Consider the following 22,841-nt stretch of genomic DNA (forward strand, 5'->3'; position numbering starts at 1 on the left):
ACTCAGGGGTCTTTAAGACAGCCAGGAGTCTTGAAGACAGCCAGGGATCTTGAAGACAATTAGGAGTCTTGAAGATAGCCAGGGGTCTTGAAGACAGCCATAGGTCTTGAAGACAGCCAGGGGTCTTGAAGACAGCCATAGGTCTTGAAGACAGCCAGGGATCTTGACAGTCAGGGGTCTTGAAGACAGTCAGGGGTCTTGAAGACAGTCAGGGGTATTGAAGACAGCCAGGGGTCTTGAAGACAGCCAGGGGTCTTGAAGACAACCAGGAGTCTTGAAGACAGTCAGGGGTCTTGAAGACAGCCAGGGGTCTTGAAGACAACCAGGGGTCTTAAAGACAGTCAGGGGTCTTGAAGACAGTCAGGGGTCTTGAAGATAGCCAGGGGTCTTGAAGACAGTCAGGGGTCTTGAAGACAGCCAGGGGTCTTGAAGACAACCAGGGGTCTTGAAGACAGTCAGGGGTCTTGAAGAGTCAGGGGTCTTGAAGACAGTCAGGGGTATTGAAGACAGTCAGGGGTATTGAAGACAGTCAGGGGTCTTGAAGACAGCCAGGGGTCTTGAAGACAGTCAGGGGTCTTGAAGACAGCCAGGGGTCTTGAAGACAACCAGGGGTCTTGAAGACAGTCAGGGGTCTTGAAGAGTCAGGGGTCTTGAAGACAGTCAGGGTTCTTGAAGACAGCCAGGGGTTTATTGGTAATCCCCTTTATGTATTCTGGGAGGCATTTGAACAGTCTTGGGCCCTTGACACTTATTGTGATGTTTCTGTGTACTCGTGGTGCCCCTGCTTTTCACTGGGGGAATGTTGCATCTCCTGCCAAGTCTTTTGCCTTTGTAAAGAGTGATTTTTGTGTGCAGATTTGGGACTAGTTCCTCTAGAATTTTCCAAGTGCATATTATCATGTATCTTTCTCGCCTGCATTCCAAGGAGTACAGGTCAAGTGACTTGAACAGTTCCCAGTAATTTAGGTGCTTTTTTTGTACTTGTGTGTGCAGTGAAAGTTCTCTATATATTTTCCAGGTCTGCAATATTGCCTGCCTTGAAAGAGGCTGTTAGTGTACAGCAATATTCCAGCCTAGAGAAAGAGAGAGAACAAGCAAGGTGTACAGTGATCTCCTAGATCATTACCATGGGGAAAGCACTAAACCTGTATGGGTCACACAGTGCCTGGAAAATGGGAGGCAATCGAATTTGACCTAAGAAATGAGAGGGGTAGCCAAAATTCTTTGGACCATGAACCCTTCACCACACTGACCCCCCTCACCCTTCAAGGGTGAGGGGGGGTCAGTCTGGTGAAGGGTTAAAATACAAACAAAATGAGATCTTGTGCATAAAATATTTATTTAACAAAAGCAATTACAAGTTTAAAGACAACCAGTGGGCGGATAAAAGTATTCTTAGTAACATTCCAATATACATTTGCAACCTATACACATACTCATACAGTGGAACCCCAAATATCAGCCATAATCCGTTCCAGAAGGTCGGTCTAAATTCAAAGCAATATTTTTCCATAAGAATTAATGTAAATACAATTAATGTATGGAAGCAAAGAAGGGAATGTATGAAAGTATAGTAGTACCAACACTCTTATATGGGTGTGAAGCTTGGGTGGTAAATGCAGCAGCGAGGAGGCAGTTGGAGGCAGTGGAGATGTCCTGTCTAAGGGCAATGTGTGGTGTAAATATTATGCAGAAAATTCGGAGTGTGGAAATTAGGATAAGGTGTGAAGGTCTGAAGAGGGGTTGTTGAGGTAGTTCAGTCATTTAGAGAGAATGGATCAAAGTAGAATGACATGGAGAGCATTTAAATCTGTAGGAGAAGGAAAGCGGGGTAGGGGTCGTCCTCGAAACGGTTGGAAGGAAGGGGTAAGGGAGGTTTTGTGGGCGAGGGGCTTGGACTTCCAGCAGGCGTGCATGAGCGTGTTCGATAGGAGTGAATGGAGATGAATGGTATTTGGGACCTGACGATCTGTTGGAGTGTGAGCAGGGTAATATTTAGTGAAGGGATTCAGGGAAACCGGTTATTTTTATATAGCCGGACTTGAGTCCTGGAAATGGGAAGTACAATGCCTGCACTCTAAAGGAGGGGTTCGGGATATTAGCAATTTGGAGGGATATGTTGTGTATCTTTATACGTATATGCATCTAAACTGTTGTGTTCTGAGCACCTCTGCAAAAACAGTGATTATGTGTGAGTGAGGTAAAAGTGTTGAATGATGATGAAAGTATTTTCTTTTTTGGAGATTTTCTTTCTTTTTTGAGTCACCCTGCCTCGGTAGGAGACGGCCGAGTTGTTGAAAAAAAAAAAAACACAATTAATCCATTCCAGACACCCAAAAATATTAACAAAAATACATTTTTTAAAGATAATTATAGTTTTAAATACACAAAACAACGAGAACTAAATAAAATATATAAATGAACATTTAATCACTATTACATACCTTTACTGAAGACTCTTGTTGGCTTATGGAAGACAGGGAGGAGGAGAGAGGGAGGACTGATTATTGTCAGGAAGGGATGTCCCCTTCCATAAGGACTTCAGGTATCAAAGCCCCCTCTGGGGTTACTTCCCTCCCTGCCTCCCTTCCACACTCCCTGTTTCCCTGCTACACTCCCTGCCTGCCTGCTACAATCCCTGCCTCTCTTCAACACTCCCGGTTTCCCTGCTACACTCCCTGTCTCCCTTCCACACTCACTCTCTCCCTGCTACACTCCCTGCCTGCCTGCTACACCCCCTCCCTCCATGCTACACTCCCTGCCTCTCTCCACATCTTCCATTGTTTGTGATCTCTCTTGCTCTCTTCAATTCTTTGGGCCCATGGTGGCTTATTTCACAGTCGCACTTAATAAACAAGCACAAAAACCAATGAATTTTAAGGAAATGTTTGGATGAATGTGTGGAGTATATGCTCATTTACCGAGAGACACAGGGAGACCGACTCACCTATGCGCGGCGCCCCAGCGGGAGGCAGGCTGACTCATCTAATACAACTGATACGCGAGGCCCTGGCCAAAATACGGAGCAAAATTTCCGCCCAAAAACCGGCCTTAATATGATTCGGCCAAATAATACAGCGGCTGATATTCGGGGTTCCACAGTACTTGTACAATTTTGGTTTAAGAACAGGTATTAACAGTTTCGAGACAATCAGTGGACGGATAATAGTATTCTTAGTAATACGTATTCCAATATACATGGCTTCATTTGTTTTATGTTTTTTGTGTAAATATGATTGAGAAAGGTATCCAAAATTGAATAATGTGTACTGTGAAGGTCTCTCCACATGTTATCAATTATGGGTATTCTTTTTCAATCACATTTAAAAAAGAAAAACTGTACAGTACATACTGTGGTTTGCAAGACAGCCTACTGTGTACAATTTTTCCTACTTAACAGCATTAGCCATTCATGAAACGTACATACATGCTGACTTCAGAATGTATGTATAAAATGCATTTCAAAAGTTGATATCTACAGCAGAAGCAACATTCCCTGCCTGTTCACATCTTTGGCATTCAATAACACTAGCGAAATAAAGTTCTGACAATTATCTTTGGTCTGTTCTTTCTCTCTACAGAAACAAATGGATTTTTTTTTTGTTTTACAAATTATAAGACATCTTATTGAGGGGACAGAGATAATCCTTGAAGACTATCACAATCACCGGAACTTTCAACATGACTCAAGTGATCCAAATATCATAATTTGCAGGAAACGCTCAATATACAAGTGCTCCTTGACTTACAACAGGGTTACGTTCCAACGAACCCTTTGTAAATTGAAAATATCACAAGCTGAATATAATAGGCTAAATAAATAAGTAAATAAATAACTACTGTCACTGAATAAGTAAATAAACAAATAATTACTGTAACTAACTCAGTACTATCAGTATTTGAAAATACTGAAAAGTAAATAAATGAATACAAGTTATGGACTTTATGCCTTCATGCTGAGTAATTATCTTAAGTTTCATCTCCAAAGTAATTGCTTTTGTACCAATGTAAAGTTGAAATATTGTAAGTCAAACCATCATAAGTTGAGGAGCAACTGTATCTGGCTTATAGGAAAAGGAAGCGATGTATGAGTATACCTGGAGTATACCTGGAGTATACCTGGAGTATACCTGGTTGTAATGATTAGTTTGCTTGAAATGATCTGCATATTAAATGAATTTCTTTTGAGCATGCAACTGTATCATATATTTTTTGCATTATAAATGTATCAAACCTGTAGTCAAAATAAACATCTCTATAATTTTAATTCTCTATAATTTCAATTATGCCGCAATAAACAGAAAGCTGGATGGGAGGCTTGAACCACGGTCCTGGTAGTGGCAGGTCCAGCGCTTTACCACACATTATCTGGCCATGATAGTAACTAATTACTATACAGACAATTCTGTAACCAACTGTAATCACAGTTTTTTTTTTTCATATTTTTAAGTACAGTAGAACCCCTGTATCTATGGATTTGGTTTCTGCAGTTTCAGTTATCCACAGTTTATCATGACCTGAAAATAACCCTTAATTCTGCTTAATAATAGCCCAAAAGTGCAAATGTAGTGAACCTGGCAGTTCTTCAAAGCCGTGAAGTGTTTCCCATCAGTGAAAAAGTGATACTTCTTGACTTATTGTGTATAATTTAATTTTATTGTGTATAATTAAATTTTATCATGGGTATGTAAATAAAAAATGACTTTCAAACAGGGTTTGCTGGTATCCATGATTTCAGATATCCACGGTAGGTCTTGGGACGCATCCCTGTGGGGGAAATACTTTATTTCTGTATCATTAAGTTTTAATATGCATTTTAATTTTTGGTAGTGAATTTTTTAACTAATCAGTTTAAACAATGATAAATATGTACAGTAACTAATAAATCTCTTTCATAATAATTTAATAATTTATAACTCTTAACAATTTCACTCATAATGTATGAATGTACAATACATAACCTTAACAATTCTTTTCAAAGTCTATAAACAAATCACAATCCTAGCAATTCATGAACAAATCACAATCCTAATTATTCCTCTCACAATCCATGAACAAATCCTAATCCTAACAATTCCTCTCACACTCTATGAACAAATCACAATCCTAACAATTCCTCTCACACTCTATGAACAAATCACAATCCTAACAATTCCTCTCACACTCTATGAACAAATCACAATCCTAACAATTCCTCTCACAATCCATGAACAAATCCTAATCCTAACAATCCCTGTCATTATTCATGAACTAACAATTCCTCTCACAATTCATGAGTGTACATGAAGTAATTCATAACAAACGTATTTCTCAATCTTTCCAAATACATAATTAATAACCTTAACAGAATAATCTACTTACAATAATTAAAAACTTTCACAATTCAACAATTTTACTCTTAATATAAAATATATATATATACTACAAACAAATTTAAATATGGCATAATAACTAATAGATTAGTTGTATTCAAAGGCATGATATAAACCATTGTAACTGATAGATTATTATTATAATCAAAACTAAGTACTAAACCCACAAGGGTCTATAACTTATGGAATATCATCTGCTCAGTGCTTCAGGGAAATTAGTTTTATTGGTTGCTAAAGCCATTACCCATTTGTGAATTCCTAATGGTTATAATTTTTTTTTTTTTTTTTATCATCACACTGGCCGATTCCCACCAAGGCAGGGTGGCCCAAAAAAGAAAAACTTTCACCATCATTCACTCCATCACTGTCTTGCCAGAAGGGTGCTTTACACTACAGTTTTTAAACTGCAACATTAACACCCCTCCTTCAGAGTGCAGGCACTGTACTTCCCATCTCCAGGACTCAAGTCCGGCCTGCCGGTTTCCCTGAACCCCTTCATAAATGTTACTTTGCTCACACTCCAACAGCACATCAAGTATTAAAAACCATTTGTCTCCATTCACTCCTATCAAACACGCTCATGCATACCTGCTGGAAGTCCAACACCCCTCCTTCAGAGTGCAGGCACTGTACTTCCCATCTCCAGGACTCAAGTCCGGCCTGCCGGTTTCCCTGAACCCCTTCATAAATGTTACTTTGCTCACACTCCAACAGCACATCAAGTATTAAAAACCATTTGTCTCCATTCACTCCTATCAAACACGCTCATGCATACCTGCTGGAAGTCCAAGCCCCTCGCACACAAAACCTCCTTTACCCCCTCTCTCCAACCTTTCCTAGGCCGACCCCTACCCCGCCTTCCTTCCACTACAGACTGATACACTCTTGAAGTCATTCTCTTTCGCTCCATTCTCTCTACATGTCCGAACCACCTCAACAACCCTTCCTCAGCCCTCTGGACAACAGTTTTGGTAATCCCGCACCTCCTCCTAACTTCCAAACTACGAATTCTCTGCATTATATTCACACCACACATTGCCCTCAGACATGACATCTCCACTGCCTCCAGCCTTCTCCTCGCTGCAACATTCATCACCCATGCTTCACACCCATATAAGAGCGTTGGTAAAACTATACTCTCATACATTCCCCTCTTTGCCTCCAAGGACAAAGTTCTTTGTCTCCACAGACTCCTAAGTGCACCACTCACTCTTTTTCCCTCATCAATTCTATGATTCACCTCATCTTTCATAGACCCATCCGCTGGCACGTCCACTCCCAAATATCTGAATACATTCACCATAATTTTTAAAGGGGTGAACTGGTAAGCCAGTGGAAGGCCTTGGTCAGATGACCAAAAGTTGCAGCAGCGGGTCATCGTATAACTAAGACTAGCATCAGGGAATATTTGTCCTGTTTCCTGACAAACCTTAATTAACCTAACCTCATCACCTAAAATTAACCAGACAAACCATACCATACCCAAAAGCTACTCATATTGTGCTGATGAATGCTCAACCACTTACTACTTTGAAACTGGGATGTCTATTTGTTCATTGTTTTAAATAGTAGTAGATTGTACTACAGTACATCATACTGTAAATTGTTTTAAATTGTTACATTGTAATACACTGTAATCTTTATTAACTAATTCAATAGTGTAATAAGTCTCTACTAGACTTATCAAAACCATGTAGCATCACCTGATACACAATTCTACTGTACTCACTCTAACACATTTAATGACCATATGAACTATGTATTATTGCCTTACTAATCTTAAGTTAATCTTTAACCCCTTGACTGTCACAACCCCCAATCCTGAGGTGTCTCCTGGTGTTGCAAAATTTAAAAAAAAAAAAAAATTATTTTTTCTTATGAAATGATAGAGAATCTTTTCCCGATTGTAATGACACCAAAAAAACGAAATTTGATGGTGAACTGACAGAATTACGCTCTCGCGAAGTTAGCGACCTTGGCGATATTTACAAATCGGCGATTTTGCCCACTTTGAGCCCTATTTTTGCCTAATTCCATTGTTCCAGTCGACTAAACTCATAGCTATTTCTTTTTAACTCCGTTTTATCTATCGATTGAGTACAAGAAACTGCCCATTTACCAATTTCAACTACCCAATAACGTGGTCAGAAATTTGCAATTTGGCCAATTTCATGAAAATTAAAAAATATGACAATTTCAAAATAAGGTCCAGAATGAACAATGCAGACATTCCTGGCTCTAAAATAACATTTTCTTTGTTCATCAGTCATGTCTCCAGGCCCCTCTGATATTACTCTTGCTTTTTATTTTGAAATTTCATTCAAACAAAAAATCGAAGCTTTACTATTATGCAGACTACTCCAATAATGTAATAAATGTATAAATAACATCAACCCATTCATGATTGCATATTAGAATGGCTAGTTGGACATTTATTGGACAATAATGTCATTTGTTTATTTTTGAACATCGGCAAAAGTCAAACATTTCCCCTACTTTGAGCTCCATTTCCAGGTTCTTTTTATAGTAAAATCATTCAAAATCATCTCTTTTTCCATAATATGTTTTCCATTCTATCAAATGAGACCAAGAAAACGAGAATACAAACATAAATACTATACGAAAATAGACCACAAAGTCGGCATTTTAATTAAAAAAAAACGGTCGGAGTTTTTTTTTTCTCATTATGCACTGCGTGCTCCAGGATTTTTTTTATGTGGTGCACACTGACCACACAGACCCATTCTCTCACATGTGGGCCTACCAGCTTTTTCTTTCTTGATTTGAAGCCGCTAGAATTTATGAGTATATATACGTCAAACACGGTACCTCGTAAGACGTGTATATACAGCCGCGACAGTCAAAGGGTTAAGTTTGCCCAAAATGCTCAGCATACGGACGGGCTTTTGGCATGTACACCCAACTATTATATTCCTCTGTACAACCATGTAATCTGTCAAAATAAACATCTTTATCTTTAACCTGAAGACCAACATCAGGAAAAACTTGTCCTGTTTCCTGACAAACCTTACTTAACCTATTATCTATTTGTGGTTGCCCGTTAACTAAAATAATTTACTTTTATTTACATGCGACCATGAAGCATCTTCAGCGTGTTTGCACATATAAAATGGCAAGATGACATATCTGAGCTAACTCTATATTGCATAATTCCTACTTTATTTTTATATTACTATCATTATTATTATTGTTGTTTTTATTTTATTCATAAGGAGGTGCTAAACCCATAAGGTTTGATCTACGACTAAGGTATTGAACACTAGTGCCCAGGCTGAGGGACTGATTACCTCATCTTCCACTGTCTCCTGTTTCAACACCTTCATATAACCTCTGTATTGAACTGACAAAGCCACTGGCTGGTGAAATGTCTGCTGACCAGAATTTCCAAGTCTTTCATTCTTTCATTCTGAGTAAGATCTACATTATTTAGTTTGTGTGTGTAATTTTAATTTAGTTTATAAATGTCATATCTATTTCCTTTTCCAAGAATTAGTACATTACATTTGTATGCATTAACCTTTTGACTGTGTCGTGAGCCCCTTTCTGAAACTGTCATTCTATGTCGTAATTTAAAAAAAAAAAAAAAAAAAATTTCTTATGAAATGATAATCTTTTTCCGATGGTAATGACACCAGAAATATGAAATTTGGTCGAAAACTCACGGAATTACGCTCCCGCGAAGTTAGCGGTCTCGGCGACATATATGCATTGACGATTTTGCCGACTTTGAGCCCTGTTTTTGGCCAATTCCGTTGTTCCAGTTGACCAAACTCATAGCTATTTCTTTAGAACTCCATTTTTTCTATCAGTTGAGTACAAGAAACCACCCATTTACCAATTTCAACTACCCAATAAAGTGGTCAGAAATTGGCAATTTGGCCAATTTCACACAAATTGAAAAAGATGCCAATTTCAAAATAAAGTCCAGAATAAACAATGTAGACATTCTTGGCACCAAAATAACATATCTTGTGTTCATTAGTCACGTCTCTAGGCACCTCTTATATTACTATTGCTTTCTATTTTTATTTTTTATTCATACAAACAATACAAAATTTACTGTTATGCAGACTATTGCATTATTGTAAAAATGATATAAATAATATCAGTGCACTAGTGAAAAAATATTAGACTCCCCAGTTGACGTGTGTATTGGATGTGTGGTGTGATTTGCTTACTCTTGAACATTGGTAAAAATCAAACATTTCTGCTACTTTGAGCCCAATTTCAAGGTCGTTTTCATTGTGAAACTAATCAAAATCATCTCTATTTCTGCAATATGTTTTCCATTTTATCAATAAGTTACATTACCTTAATTTTTTAGGTTATCCTGGAAAATTCACACGTGTTACTAGACGTGATAATTGTACTTGTGTATCTGTACCTAAATAAACTTACTTATCTTGATTTCTCAGATAAGCAAATGCTCTGTTGCCTATTGATCAACTGTACCTTAAGCCAGGAGATAATTTATCCTCCTATACCATGTACTGCTACTTTCGTCATCAATCTCCTGTGTGTAACTATTCTAAGACCTTACTGAAGTCATGACTAAGGGCTTTCTCCAGGCACGAGTAAATGTCAAAAGTTTCTGTACAAACATTGTATCATGCTGCAATATTATTATAATTATTAATTGTTATCATCGTTCATCTCTTCAGATATCTTACTGAAACAAATACATGTATTAAAAAAAAGATTAGAAATTTTATAGGTTAAAAGTGACCCTTTATGAAACCGAGATGAGATTCATTGAGGAAATTATATCTTTCACTGTGACTTTGTATCACATGATACTGTACATCTAATAATTTTAAGCTTTGCCGAGTTACTAGTTATGCTGATTTCTCAAATCACAAATTTTTCTGGGTTTATATAAATTTCCCATATTATACACATTCGAAAGTACCCCAAGGGAATTCTTCCACTAAACACCAATTTGAACTGCATCCTTAATTATATACCAATTGTATAAACTTACCCACAGTTGGGATTAGGATGATTGGTCTATAATTTGAAAACTATCTCCCACCTTGTAAATGGGTATCAAATTTGCTATTTTCCACTTATCCAGTATGATACCCACTTGTAATGATTTGCTGCAATAAGATCACAGTAAACAGGTGATATCACAATATGCAGAACCACTGTGAAGAGAAATCACAAAAGCACTTGGAATTCACTATTTTTTCGCAGTGGTTGTTCTTGTAGTGATTTTTTAATGAAATTACCTAGTGGTTTGTTAAGGAAGAACTTATGTTCCTTTAAAACTCTTGAAAACAGCTCATCAGAGCTCAATGACTTACTTGGTTACACAAAGCTGAATGAGGAACAAATCACAATGTTATTGTCACTTGGTTTGTGCAGTTCACTAGCCTGAGACTGCCTGCTATTGGTGATTTCCTGATGTTTATTCGGAGACATGCCAAGCAAAACTATGGCTTTGTTTTCATGGTGAGTAAATGATTCATCAGGAAAAGTACAGAAACTACATCTACCCTCTATTATAATTAGAGAATGTGTTTTTGTGGTGTCTAACAGTGGCTAATATGGAAGTACACAGGCAAACAGCAGAATATCATACAATCTACTGTATATCAGGAATGTAATTAAGACAATACTAACCCTGAAAACTAGGGAAGTGTGTCAAAGGAGGGATAATCCCCCCCATAGACATTTTTAAATACTGTTCTAATGCATAGAGAATGAATTTGGTAAAACTTTTCAATATCCCAAAAAACAGAATTCTGGACAAATCACATCCCTGATGATGAACCTCTCTAGTGATAGTCTAGATGCACGGAGAATGAATCTGGTAAAAAATTTCACTTTCCCCACAAAATAGAATTCTAATAAATAATGGACAAATCACATCCTTAAATAATGGAGCTTTCTAGTAGCTGTCATGTTAACACAAAAGTCACTAGACAGCACAAACCTGACAGTTGAAGCTGAATATGCTTCAAATTAGTGCATAGTACATCATCACAGCAGTTCAAGTAGAACGTTCTCGAAATTATTAGTGTATGACAGCACTTCTTGTCTATATCATAGAAAGTATGAAGGTATTCTGCATGCAATATGCAAAATATATACTATTACAACAAAAGTTACACAGGGTATGTACCCAGGGATATATACTGTAAGTGTATACAACACTAACAGGTATACCTTGTATCTGTGTATACAGTAACAGGTATATACTGTATTTGTGTATGCAACACTAAAAAAATTTTAATTCATGTATTAGGGATTAAAATATTCTTGCATACAGTTGAGGGATAATGACCCTCATACACAAAGGCACTTTCCTTGTAGAGTAGCACTTACTAGAAAAGCCTGGAGTTCTACTTTATACTTGAGCAAAGAGATCTAGGGCAGAAGAGCAATGGAGGGACGCTTGTGTTGTGGTAATCCGTGATTTACCTGTGACTGGTTCTGAATATACCTACTCTCACAGTCTAACCTGAGGCTATGATTCCGACTGATTAGTCTGGCAACTGCTGTTATCAGCCTGCAGTCAGTCAAGGTGCCTACGAAGAGACAATAAAAAAAAAATCGATAAGAGGAAACCAGAACTAAGAAGCATAACCCAAATGAGGCCTTACCAAATGTATACAGTATTAGACATGTACGACATTTGGGTATTTTTATTGTAAAAATACCCAGAAGCTGCACATGTCTAATTCTTCATCTTGTTGGTGTTGTATACCATTCATGTACAAATATATACAGTACGAAATTGATGTATAACCTTAGGACCTCTTTTATTAATGCTTCTTGATATGAAGCCAAGAATTTTATTAGCTTTATTGCTCAGTGGTACTCTTAGATGTGACCGAGCTCATGCCCAGTCAGTGCAAATATGCCTTGATAACCCACATGACCACACTGACTGTAATGCAGATAACACAGGCAAAAAAAATTTCTCAAATGAAATTTTATAGGCCACTCAGAGATTTGAATGAAATACAATGCAGAATATTAAAGCTATTTAGCACCTATTACAGTACAGTTATAAGTTAAAAAAAAGAAAATATTCCATTACCAAATGTAAAACTTATTAAAAATAAATGAGGATTTCATAAGGAAATGCTGAATAATTATCGCCATGGTCTAACCGGTTGACCATCTTTGCCTTTTACTTGTGATCTGGATGTATGCTGACCAACGGATCGTGTGATGTTGGTAAAGCCGGAGTCTGTTGGAGTGGTGGTGGCGTTAGGAAGCTTGGAAGCAGCCGCCCACCACTCGGAAGCATCAGCCATGCTCAGAGGTGGCAGTACGGTATCTGACAGCTGCTGCGATATTGCACTGATGACCTGTGGACGGAGGGTGAGGGCAGAGTCGTCTGAGACTAATGGAAAGCCAAACTTATCTCTGGCGAGATGAAGACCCCCACTGAGCATGAAGATGTTGTTGTATCCACGATGTTGGAGAGTAGCAACTACCTCTGGAGCCAAGTCTTCCCCTTCATCATATGCAACGATGATAAACTCCGGATGGTTCTTGTATGCCAGGAGCTCAGCACACTCCCAGCCTACTGCTCTAGAGAGGCGGGAATGTGGATGGTTGACAGCTGTGGCAAGGTGAGAAGTCAGATACTCGTTTTGTGGGCGAACGTCAATAATTACATATGGGCATTCTGGACTCCTTGTTTTACTTGTAATCTGGAAGAACAACTATCATTAAAATGTTGTGTATTCACTATGCATTCATTTATTAAGAATTTCCCAAGGTCTCATTATCATTTTTTTTTCTGGCCATCCCTCACCAAGGCAGGGTGACCCAAAAAAAAGAAAAACACTTTCACCATCACTCACTCCATCACTGTCTTGCCAGAGGTGTGCCAATACTACAGTTTAAAACTGCAAATATCCTCACCCCTCCTTCAGAGTGCAGACACTGTACTTCCCACCTTCAGGACTCAAGTCCGGCTAACTGGTTTCCCTGAATCCCTTCATATTATTATTATACAGCACATAAATATACAAAATTAATAGGCAAATATATACCCAGTAGAATGATTATTAGACCAGAAATATGCTTGAATTAATTAATATATTTATACAGAAGAAGCCAGTAGGGTGAAACTTCAACTTCCAGGTGAAACATGTATGCAGCGGATTGATCAATATAGATATGTAAAGTGATGAGTGATGATGAAGCAATGATGACAATTTAATAACCCAGGATAACCAGGATAGCCCAAATAAAGCCTCAAGTGTGGCTTATTGCCCTTTAGATATTTAATTAATGTTACAACAAATAACTATGTACATTAAAATCACACTTATAACAAACCTTAACAGTATCATCTGATGAATACAGTGGAACCTCAAATATCGAACTTTCTTCAGTCCAGAAGGCTGTTCGAGTGCCTTTACCGAATGAATTTATTCCCTTCAGGAATAATGTAAATTAGATTAATCCATTTCAGACCCTCAAAAATACACTTATAAAAGCACTTACAAAAATACACTTACATAATTGGTTGTGTTGGGAGCAGTTCGATTTTTGAGGTTCCACTGTATTCCACTATAACAAACCTTAACATTATCCATCTGATGAATGATGCATTCCACTTCGTCTCTGTATTTCAGTGGGACCTGCATCTCAACACTATCACCTTCAGCGTCACGATCAGCGCACACTGCAGCATCGACACGTTCTGAGTGCGCCACCATCAGTTGTAATAGGTCTGCCAGTGAGATGCGACGGAACACTTCATCATTCCTTACCTGTGAATAGCGAACATAAGTTAGTGGTGCAGTAAGTCCTCTATCTACAAACACGTTGAGAACTTTCTGTATTGTGTGTAATATTATTGTGTATAGTATTATCATACTCAATGATAATACTATACACGATAGTAGTTTGACCAACTACTCAATTTATTGCTGTACACAGCAATAAATTGAGTAGTTGGTCAAACAGGACATTTTACGAACGTTATAAAAGCTGTGTATTAAGTAAATGCTGTGTTAAGGGGGGTTAAGAAGATTTTTGTGTGTGAGATTTGTTTGGACTTTTATCCTGGAGGGTTAGACACCCAGGATAACCCAGGGTAGGGAGGGTTAGTCACTCAAGATTATATTGTATTAATCGCATCTGCTAGAAAAATGACAGGATGGATAATGAGAACCTTCAAAACTAGGGATGTCAAGTCCATGATGACACACTTCAGGTCACTTGTTCTATCTAGGCTGGAATATTGCTGCGCACTAACAGCACCTTTCAAAGCAGGTGAAATTGCTGACCTAGAAAATGTAGAGACCCTTCACAACATGCATAACTGAGATAAAACACCTCAATTACTGAACCTGTACTCCCTGGAAGGCAGGCAGTAGAGATACATGATTATGTACACCTGGAAAATCCTAGAGGGATTAGTACCGAACTTGCACACGAAAATCACTCCCTACAAAAGCAAAAGACTCGGCAGATGATGCGGCATCCCCTCAATGAAAAGCAGGGGTGCCACTAGCACATTAAAAGACAACACAATAAGTGTCAGGGGCCCTAGACTGTTCAACTGCCTCCCAGCATACATAAGGGGGATTACCGATAGACCCCTGGCTGTCTTCAAGCAGGCACTGGATAGGCACCTAAAGTCAGTACCTGACCAGCTGGGCTGTGGTTCATACATTGGATTGTGTGTGGCCAGCAGTAACAGCCTGGTTGATCAGGCCCTGATCCACCATGAGGCCTGGTCACAGACCAGGCCGCAGGGGTGTTGACCAACGGAACTCTCTCTGGGTAAACTCCCGGGGTAGGGAGGGTTAGTCACCCAAGATTACCTGGGGCAGGGAGGGTTAGTCACTAAGGATCACCTGGGGTAGGGAGGGTTAGTCACTCAGGATTACCTGGGGCAGGGAGGGTTAGTCACTCACGATTACCTGGGGTAGGGAGGGTTAGTCACTCAGGATTACCTGGGGCAGGGAGGGTTAGTCACTCAGGATTACCTGGGGCAGGGAGGATTAGTCACTCAGGATTACCTGGGGTAGGGAGGGTTAGTCACTCAGGATTAACTGGGGTAGGGAGTGTTAGGTACCCAGGATAACCCAGGGTAGGGAGGGCTAGCTACCCAAGATAACCCAGGGTAGGGAGGGTTAGCTACAAAGGATAACCCAGGGTAGGGAGGGTTAGCTACCCAGGATAACCCAGGGTAAAAAGGGTTAGCTACCCAGGATAACCCAGGGTAGGGAGGGTTAGCTACCCAGGATAACCCGGGGTAGGGAGGGTTAGCTACCCAGGATAACCCGGGGTAGGGAGGGTTAGCTACCCAGGATAACCCGGGGTAGGGAGGGTTAGCTACCCAGGATAACCCGGGGTAGGGAGGGTTAGCTACCCAGGATAACCCAGGGTAGGGAGGGTTAGCTACCCAGGATAACCCAGGGTAGGGAGGGTTAGCTACCCAGGATAACCCAGGGTACGGAGGGTTAACCACCCAGGATAACACAAGAAAGTTAGTACATCAACAAGGACTGTCTCTTATTTCCATTGTTGTCCTTAAATATTGTCCCCCAGAACACCACCCACACCAGCCCACTAACACCCAGGATGTGACCCACACCAGCCCACTAACACCCAGGATGTGACCCACACCAGTCCACTAACACCCATACATAGCTTTAAGTAGAGGTATGATAAAGCTAAAGGTACAGGGACGGTGACCTAGTGGTGACCAGTGAAGAGGTGGGGCCAGGAGCTTGGACTCGACCCCTGCAACCTCAACTAGGTGAGTACAACTAGGTGAGTACCCAGGATGCCACCCACACCAGTCCACTAACACTAACTGCTGCAGCATATGGGCCCCTAGCAAACCTCAGAACAGCATTCCGACATCTTAATAAGGAATCGTTCAGGACCCTGTACACCGTGTACGTTAGGCCCATATTGGAGTATGCGGCACCAGTTTGGAACCCACACCTAGCCAAGCATGTAAAGAAACTAAAGAAAGTGCAAAGGTTTGCAACAAGACTAGTCCCAGAGCTAAGAGGTATGTCCTACGAGGAGAGGTTAAAGGGAAATCGACCTGGCGACACCGGAGGACAGGAGATATACGGGGGATATGATAAGGACATACAAAATACTGAGAGGAATTGACAAGATGGACAAAGACAGGATGTTCCAGAGATGGGACACAGCAACAAGGGGACACAGTTGGAAGTTGAAGACACAGATGAATCACAGGGATGTTAGGAAGTATTTCTTCAGCCACAGAGTAGTCAGGAAGTGGAATAGTTTGGGAGGCAATGTAGTGGAGGCAGGATCCATACATAGCTTTAAGCAGAGGTATGATAAAGCTCACGGTTCAGGGAGAGTGACCTAGTAGCGACCAGTGAAGAGGTGGGGCCAGGAGCCAGGTATCGACCCCTGCAACCTCAACTAGGTGAGTACAACTAGGCGAGTACCCAGGATGCCACCCACAATAGTCAACTAACACCCAGGATGTGCCTCACACCAGTCCACTAACACCCAGGATGCCACCCACACCAGTCCACTAACACCCAGGATGTGCCTCACACCAGTCCACTAACACCCAGGATGCCACCCACACCAGTCCACTAACACCCAGGATGCCACCCATACCAGTCCACTAACACCCAGGATGTGACCAACACCAGTCTACTAACACCCAGGATGTGCCTCGCACCAGTCCACTAACACCCAGGATGCCACCCACACCAGTCCACTAACACCCAGGATGCCACCCACACCAGTCCACTAACACCCAGGATGCGACACACACCAGTCCACTAACACCCAGGATGTGAATGACATCAGTCCACTAACACCCAGGATGTGACCCACACCAGTCCACTAACACCCAGGATGTGATCCACACCAGTCCACTAACACTCAGTATGCGACCCTCACCAGTCCACTAACACCCAGGATGCAACCTACACCATTCCACTAACACCCAGGATGCAACCCACACCAGTCTACTAGCACCCAGGATGTGACCCACACCAGTCCACTAACACCCAGGATGTGACCCACACCAGTCAACTAACACCCAGGATGTGACCCACACCAGTCCACTAACACCCAGGATGCGACCCACACCAGTCCACTAACACCCAGGATGTGACCCACACCAGTCCACTAACACCCAGGATGCCACCCACACTAGCCACTAACACCCAGGATGTGACCCACACCAGTCCACTAACACCCAGGATGCAACCAACACCAGTCCACTAACACCCAGGATGCAACCCACACCAGTCCACTAACACCCAGGATGCCACCCACACCAGTCCACTAACACCCAGGATGCCACCCACACCAGTCCACTAACACCCAGGATGTGACCCACACCAGTCCACTAACACCCAGGATGCCACCCACACCAGTCCACTAACACCCAGGATGCCACCCACACCAGTCCACTAACACCCAGGATGCGACCCACACCAGTCCACTAACACCCAGGATGTGACCCACACCAGTCCACTAACACCCAGGATGCCACCCACACTAGCCCACTAACACCCAGGATGTGACCCACACCAGTCCACTAACACCCAGGATGCAACCAACACCAGTCCACTAACACCCAGGATGCAACCCACACCAGTCCACTAACACCCAGGATGCCACCCACACCAGTCCACTAACACCCAGGATGCCACCCACACCAGTCCACTAACACCCAGGATGTGACCCACACCAGTCCACTAACACCCAGGATATGACCCACACCAGTCAACTAACACCCAGGATGTGACCCACACCAGTCCACTAACACCCAGGATGCGACCCACACCAGTCCACTAACACCCAGGATGTGACCCACACCAGTCCACTAACACCCAGGATGCCACCCACACTAGCCCACTAACACCCAGGATGTGACCCACACCAGTCCACTAACACCCAGGATGCAACCAACACCAGTCCACTAACACCCAGGATGCAACCCACACCAGTCCACTAACACCCAGGATGCCACCCACACCAGTCCACTAACACCCAGGATGCCACCCACACCAGTCCACTAACACCCAGGATGTGACCCACACCAGTCCACTAACACCCAGGATGCCACCCATACCAGTCCACTAACACCCAGGATGTGACCAACACCAGTCTACTAACACCCAGGATGTGCCTCGCACCAGTCCACTAACACCCAGGATGCCACCCACACCAGTCCACTAACACCCAGGATGCCACCCACACCAGTCCACTAACACCCAGGATGCGACACACACCAGTCCACTAACACCCAGGATGTGACCCACATCAGTCCACTAACACCCAGGATGTGACCCACACCAGTCCACTAACACCCAGGATGTGATCCACACCAGTCCACTAACACCCAGGATGCGACCCACACCAGTCCACTAACACCCAGGATGCAACCTACACCATTCCACTAACACCCAGGATGCAACCCACACCAGTCTACTAGCACCCAGGATGTGACCCACACCAGTCCACTAACACCCAGGATGTGACCCACACCAGTCAACTAACACCCAGGATGTGACCCACACCAGTCCACTAACACCCAGGATGTGACCCACACCAGTCCACTAACACCCAGGATGTGACCCACACCAGTCCACTAACATCCAGGATGCCACCCACACTAGCCCACTAACACCCAGGATGTGACCCACACCAGTCCACTAACACCCAGGATGCAACCAACACCAGTCCACTAACACCCAGGATGCAACCCACACCAGTCCACTAACACCCAGGATGCCACCCACACCAGTCCACTAACACCCAGGATGCCACCCACACCAGTCCACTAACACCCAGGATGTGACCCACACCAGTCCACTAACACCCAGGATACGACCCACACCAGTCCACTAACACCCAGGTACCTACTTACTATCAGGTGAACAGTGACAACAGGTGTCTTAAGGAAACACGACCAACTGTGGAAAATACTTATATATTTTCCAGAAATTCTGTATTTATATGTAAATAGATGGCCATACTGTATTTAATAACATTTATGCCATAGAAAACGGAAAGCCTTCGTCTGCGCAGACGAGACTCGCCATCTTGGTTTTGAATTTTGTACAAACGTTGGTGTAATGGGAAGACTTTTTCGTGCTCTAGAGGTTAAAATTGTGCTGACACCTCTCAAATAGGAGGCAAAATTGTTGGATGTGCATTCCTGCATAACTTGAGATATCAGACGACTGGACAAGACAGCTCCAGGAACCTCAGATAAGCTCTCTAGATTTGTGTGTAATTCTGGCCAGCATTATTTTTATAGATTTAGTTTGAGTGAGGTTTTCTGAGTATGATACACATTAATCTTCAGTCAAATTGGTGAGTGATATTAAGATATATTTTCCTTCTGTTATGTAATTGTGTTATAATCCTCCGGGTTTAGCGCTTCCCCCTTGATTATAATAATAATAATAATATGTAATTGTGTATATATATAACCAAATTTATATATTTACCAGAATTCCTGGTGATGTATCTTTTATTGTTAATTAATAGGTCCAGAGCAACTTGTGGTTATGACAGTGGTAAGTATCGAAGGGGGACATTTTTTGCGACCTAGGTGTCCCAAATTCCTACTTGTCTAACTGATAAATAATAATTATCTATGTTCATTTACTGTTATGTATATAATGACACATTCTGATAAATGCAATTTTCCACACCAACATTCGCACCTGTACCGGGTATTGAACCCGGACACCCAGCATGTGAAGCCGGTGTGTCAGCAACTGAGCCACCCTCACCTTATAATATTTCCGTATCTCGTGCTCCAGCTCCTGGCGCCGCTGAGTGTTAAAACCAGTGTCTGTGCGAGCGCGGACAGTAGTGTATCGGGGGTTAGTCTTGGTCCGCTTATCCAAAATTTCTCTATCGCTTACGGAGAATTTTTTCAACCTGTTGATGGTGTTCGAGTCCTGGACTAAAAATTTTCTCGAATGCATCCTCTGAAAAAAATAAAAGCGTATTTAGTGAGGTTATTATAATCAAAACAAAGTGCTAAACCCAAAGGGGTCATACAGCGTGTATTTAACGCCCTTAATGATATTAAGGGTGTTAAATGTGTTAAAAGTAGTCAAAGAAACGGAAAAATTCGGGAAAAAATAATGATTTTCATGAAAAAAAAATATTTGTAGGCAAAGTATTATTATGTACATGAGGAAGCAATAATAATCTTTTATATTAATAATAATTATTGGTAGTAGTAATACAAAAATAATTATAACCGTAATAATAGTAATTACAACAGTAGTAATAATTATAACAGTAATAATAATAATCCTAACAGTAATAATAATTATTATTTTGGTGTCATGCATCATTATTCAAGAGAGCGCTAAACCTGTAAGGCACACAATCCCTAGGGGAAGTTGAAGGCAATGATGTTGAATCCAGGAAGGTGAGGAGAGGTTGAGTTCCTTGGATCAAGAGCCCTTCCCCTTGAAATTAACATCATTAATACTTCTATATACACAAAATAAGTGAACATCACCTTACTGAGGCACTGCAACCACTTTGTTATTATAATATAGAGCCACTGTAACACCAGCCGTATTGTCCACTTAATACAGCTGCTGGAATATAGGGCCACAATAATACACGGCGTATTGTCCTTTTAATCCAGGTGTTACTGATGTAGTATACGGTCACACTTTAAGACTCCTGGATGTCTTCAAGGCTCCTGGCTGTCTTAAAGGCTCCTGGCTGTCTTCAAGACTCCTGGCTGTCTTCAAGACTCCTGGATGTCTTCAAGGCTCCTGGATGTCTTCAAGACTCCTGGCTGTCTTCAAGACTCCTGGATGTCTTCAAGGCTCCTGGTTGTCTTCAAGACTCCTGGATGTCTTCAAGGCTCCTGGATGTCTTCAAGGCTCCTGGATGTCTTCAAGACTCCTGGCTGTCTTCAAGACTCCTGGATGTCTTCAAGGCTCCTGGATGTCTTCAAGACTCCTGGCTGTCTTCAAGACTCCTGGATGTCTTCAAGGCTCCTGGTTGTCTTCAAGACTCCTGGCTGTCTTCAAGACTCCTGGATGTCTTCAAGGCTCCTGGATGTCTTCAAGGCTCCTGGATGTCTTCAAGGCTCCTGGATGTCTTCAAGACTCCTGGCTGTCTTCAAGACTCCTGGATGTCTTCAAGACTCCTGGCTGTCTTCAAGGCTCCTGGATGTCTTCAAGACTCCTGGATGTCTTCAAGGCTCCTGGATGTCTTCAAGACTCCTGGCTGTCTTCAAGACTCCTGGTTGTCTTCAAGACTCCTGGTTGTCTTCAAGACTCCTGGATGTCTTCAAGACTCCTGGCTGTCTTCAAGGCTCCTGGCTGTCTTCAAGTCTCTTGGATGTCTTCAAAACTCCTGGCTGTCTTCAAGACTCCTGGTTGTCTTCAAGACTCCTGGTTGTCTTCAAGACTCCTGGGTGTTTTCAAGACTCCTGGTTGTCTTCAAGACTCCTGGCTGTCTTCAAGACTCCTGGCTGTCTTCAACACTCCTGGCTGTCTTCAAGCCTCCAGGCTATCTTCAAGCCTCCTGGCTGTCTTCAAGACTCCTGACTCTCTTCAAGACTCCTGGCTATTACAACCTAGGATTTCAAAGGCCTGTTATCCCAGGTGTAATGGGAGCAAAAGAAACACAGCAGAAAAAGTTTAGACTTATATTATCCTTCACCAATTTAGAACAGCAATATGTACACTATGTACAGTAATAAGTATAGTGCACGTCACGGTAAGCAAGGCAGAAATAGAAGCCACAAGATAGCAGACCGTGCTCAACCAGCTCTAGAATGGGAATGACAATGGCAGACAGGAGAGCGGTATCCACATAACCTCTGCGATTGCCAATCTCACCTTCTTATTGGCTAGAACCTGGTCACTAGTTGAACGATGGGGCCCCATCACCAACTCTTAGCAACCTGGTTCGCTGGTTGGGGGAGATAGCCTGTAAATGAGGGTGTGTCCATGCGCCGAATAACGGTTACGTACTCTTTGCATGCCACACTGGCTGTATTCAACGCTCCTGGATGTCAAGACCCCTGGCTGTCTTCAAGACTCCTGGCTGTCTTCAAGACTCCTGGCTGTCTTCAAGGCTCCTGGCTGTCCTTAACGCTCCTGGCCGTCTTCAACGCTCCTGGCTGTCTTCAAGACTCCTGGCTATCTTCAAGACTCCTGGCTGTCTTCAAGACTCCTGGCTGTCTTCAAGGCTCTTGGCTGTCTTCAAGACTCCAGGCTGTCTTCCAGACCCCTGGCTGTCTTCAAGACCCCTGGCTGTCTTCAAGACTCCTGGCTGTCTTCAAGACTCCTGGATGTCTTCAAGACTCCTGGCAGTCTTCAAGATTCCTGGCTGTCTTCAAGACTCCTGGCTGTCTTCAAGACTCCTGGATGTCTTCAAGACTCCTGGATGTCTTCAAGATTCCTGGATGTTTTCAAGACTCCTGGCTGTCTTCAAGACTCCTGGATGTCTTCAAGACTC

The 22,841-nt window shown here is 42.0% G+C and overlaps 1 protein-coding gene across 2 annotated transcripts; it reads right to left on the bottom strand.

Moving 5' to 3' along the window:
* Positions 1-1,320: 1,320 nt before the first annotated feature.
* LOC128687268 (centrosomal protein of 41 kDa B) lies at positions 1,321-20,997 on the bottom strand. Of its 2 annotated transcripts, none has more exons than XM_053774614.2 (4): positions 20,878-20,997; positions 20,132-20,332; positions 13,943-14,134; positions 1,321-13,063 (listed from the first exon to the last, which is right to left on the bottom strand). In XM_053774614.2, exons 2-4 carry the CDS (start codon positions 20,327-20,329, stop codon positions 12,497-12,499), a joined length of 957 nt encoding a protein of 318 aa, XP_053630589.2. In that variant the 5' UTR covers positions 20,330-20,332; positions 20,878-20,997; the 3' UTR covers positions 1,321-12,496. The 2 variants fall into 2 exon arrangements, with proteins under 2 accessions (XP_053630589.2, XP_053630588.2); XM_053774613.2 differs by lacking the exon at positions 20,878-20,997 and adding an exon at positions 20,728-20,864.
* Between the last annotated feature and the right edge of the window lie 1,844 nt (positions 20,998-22,841).

The sequence above is a fragment of the Cherax quadricarinatus genome, chromosome 62 (genome assembly GCF_038502225.1).
Source record: "Cherax quadricarinatus isolate ZL_2023a chromosome 62, ASM3850222v1, whole genome shotgun sequence".
Classification (NCBI taxonomy): domain Eukaryota; kingdom Metazoa; phylum Arthropoda; class Malacostraca; order Decapoda; family Parastacidae; genus Cherax; species Cherax quadricarinatus.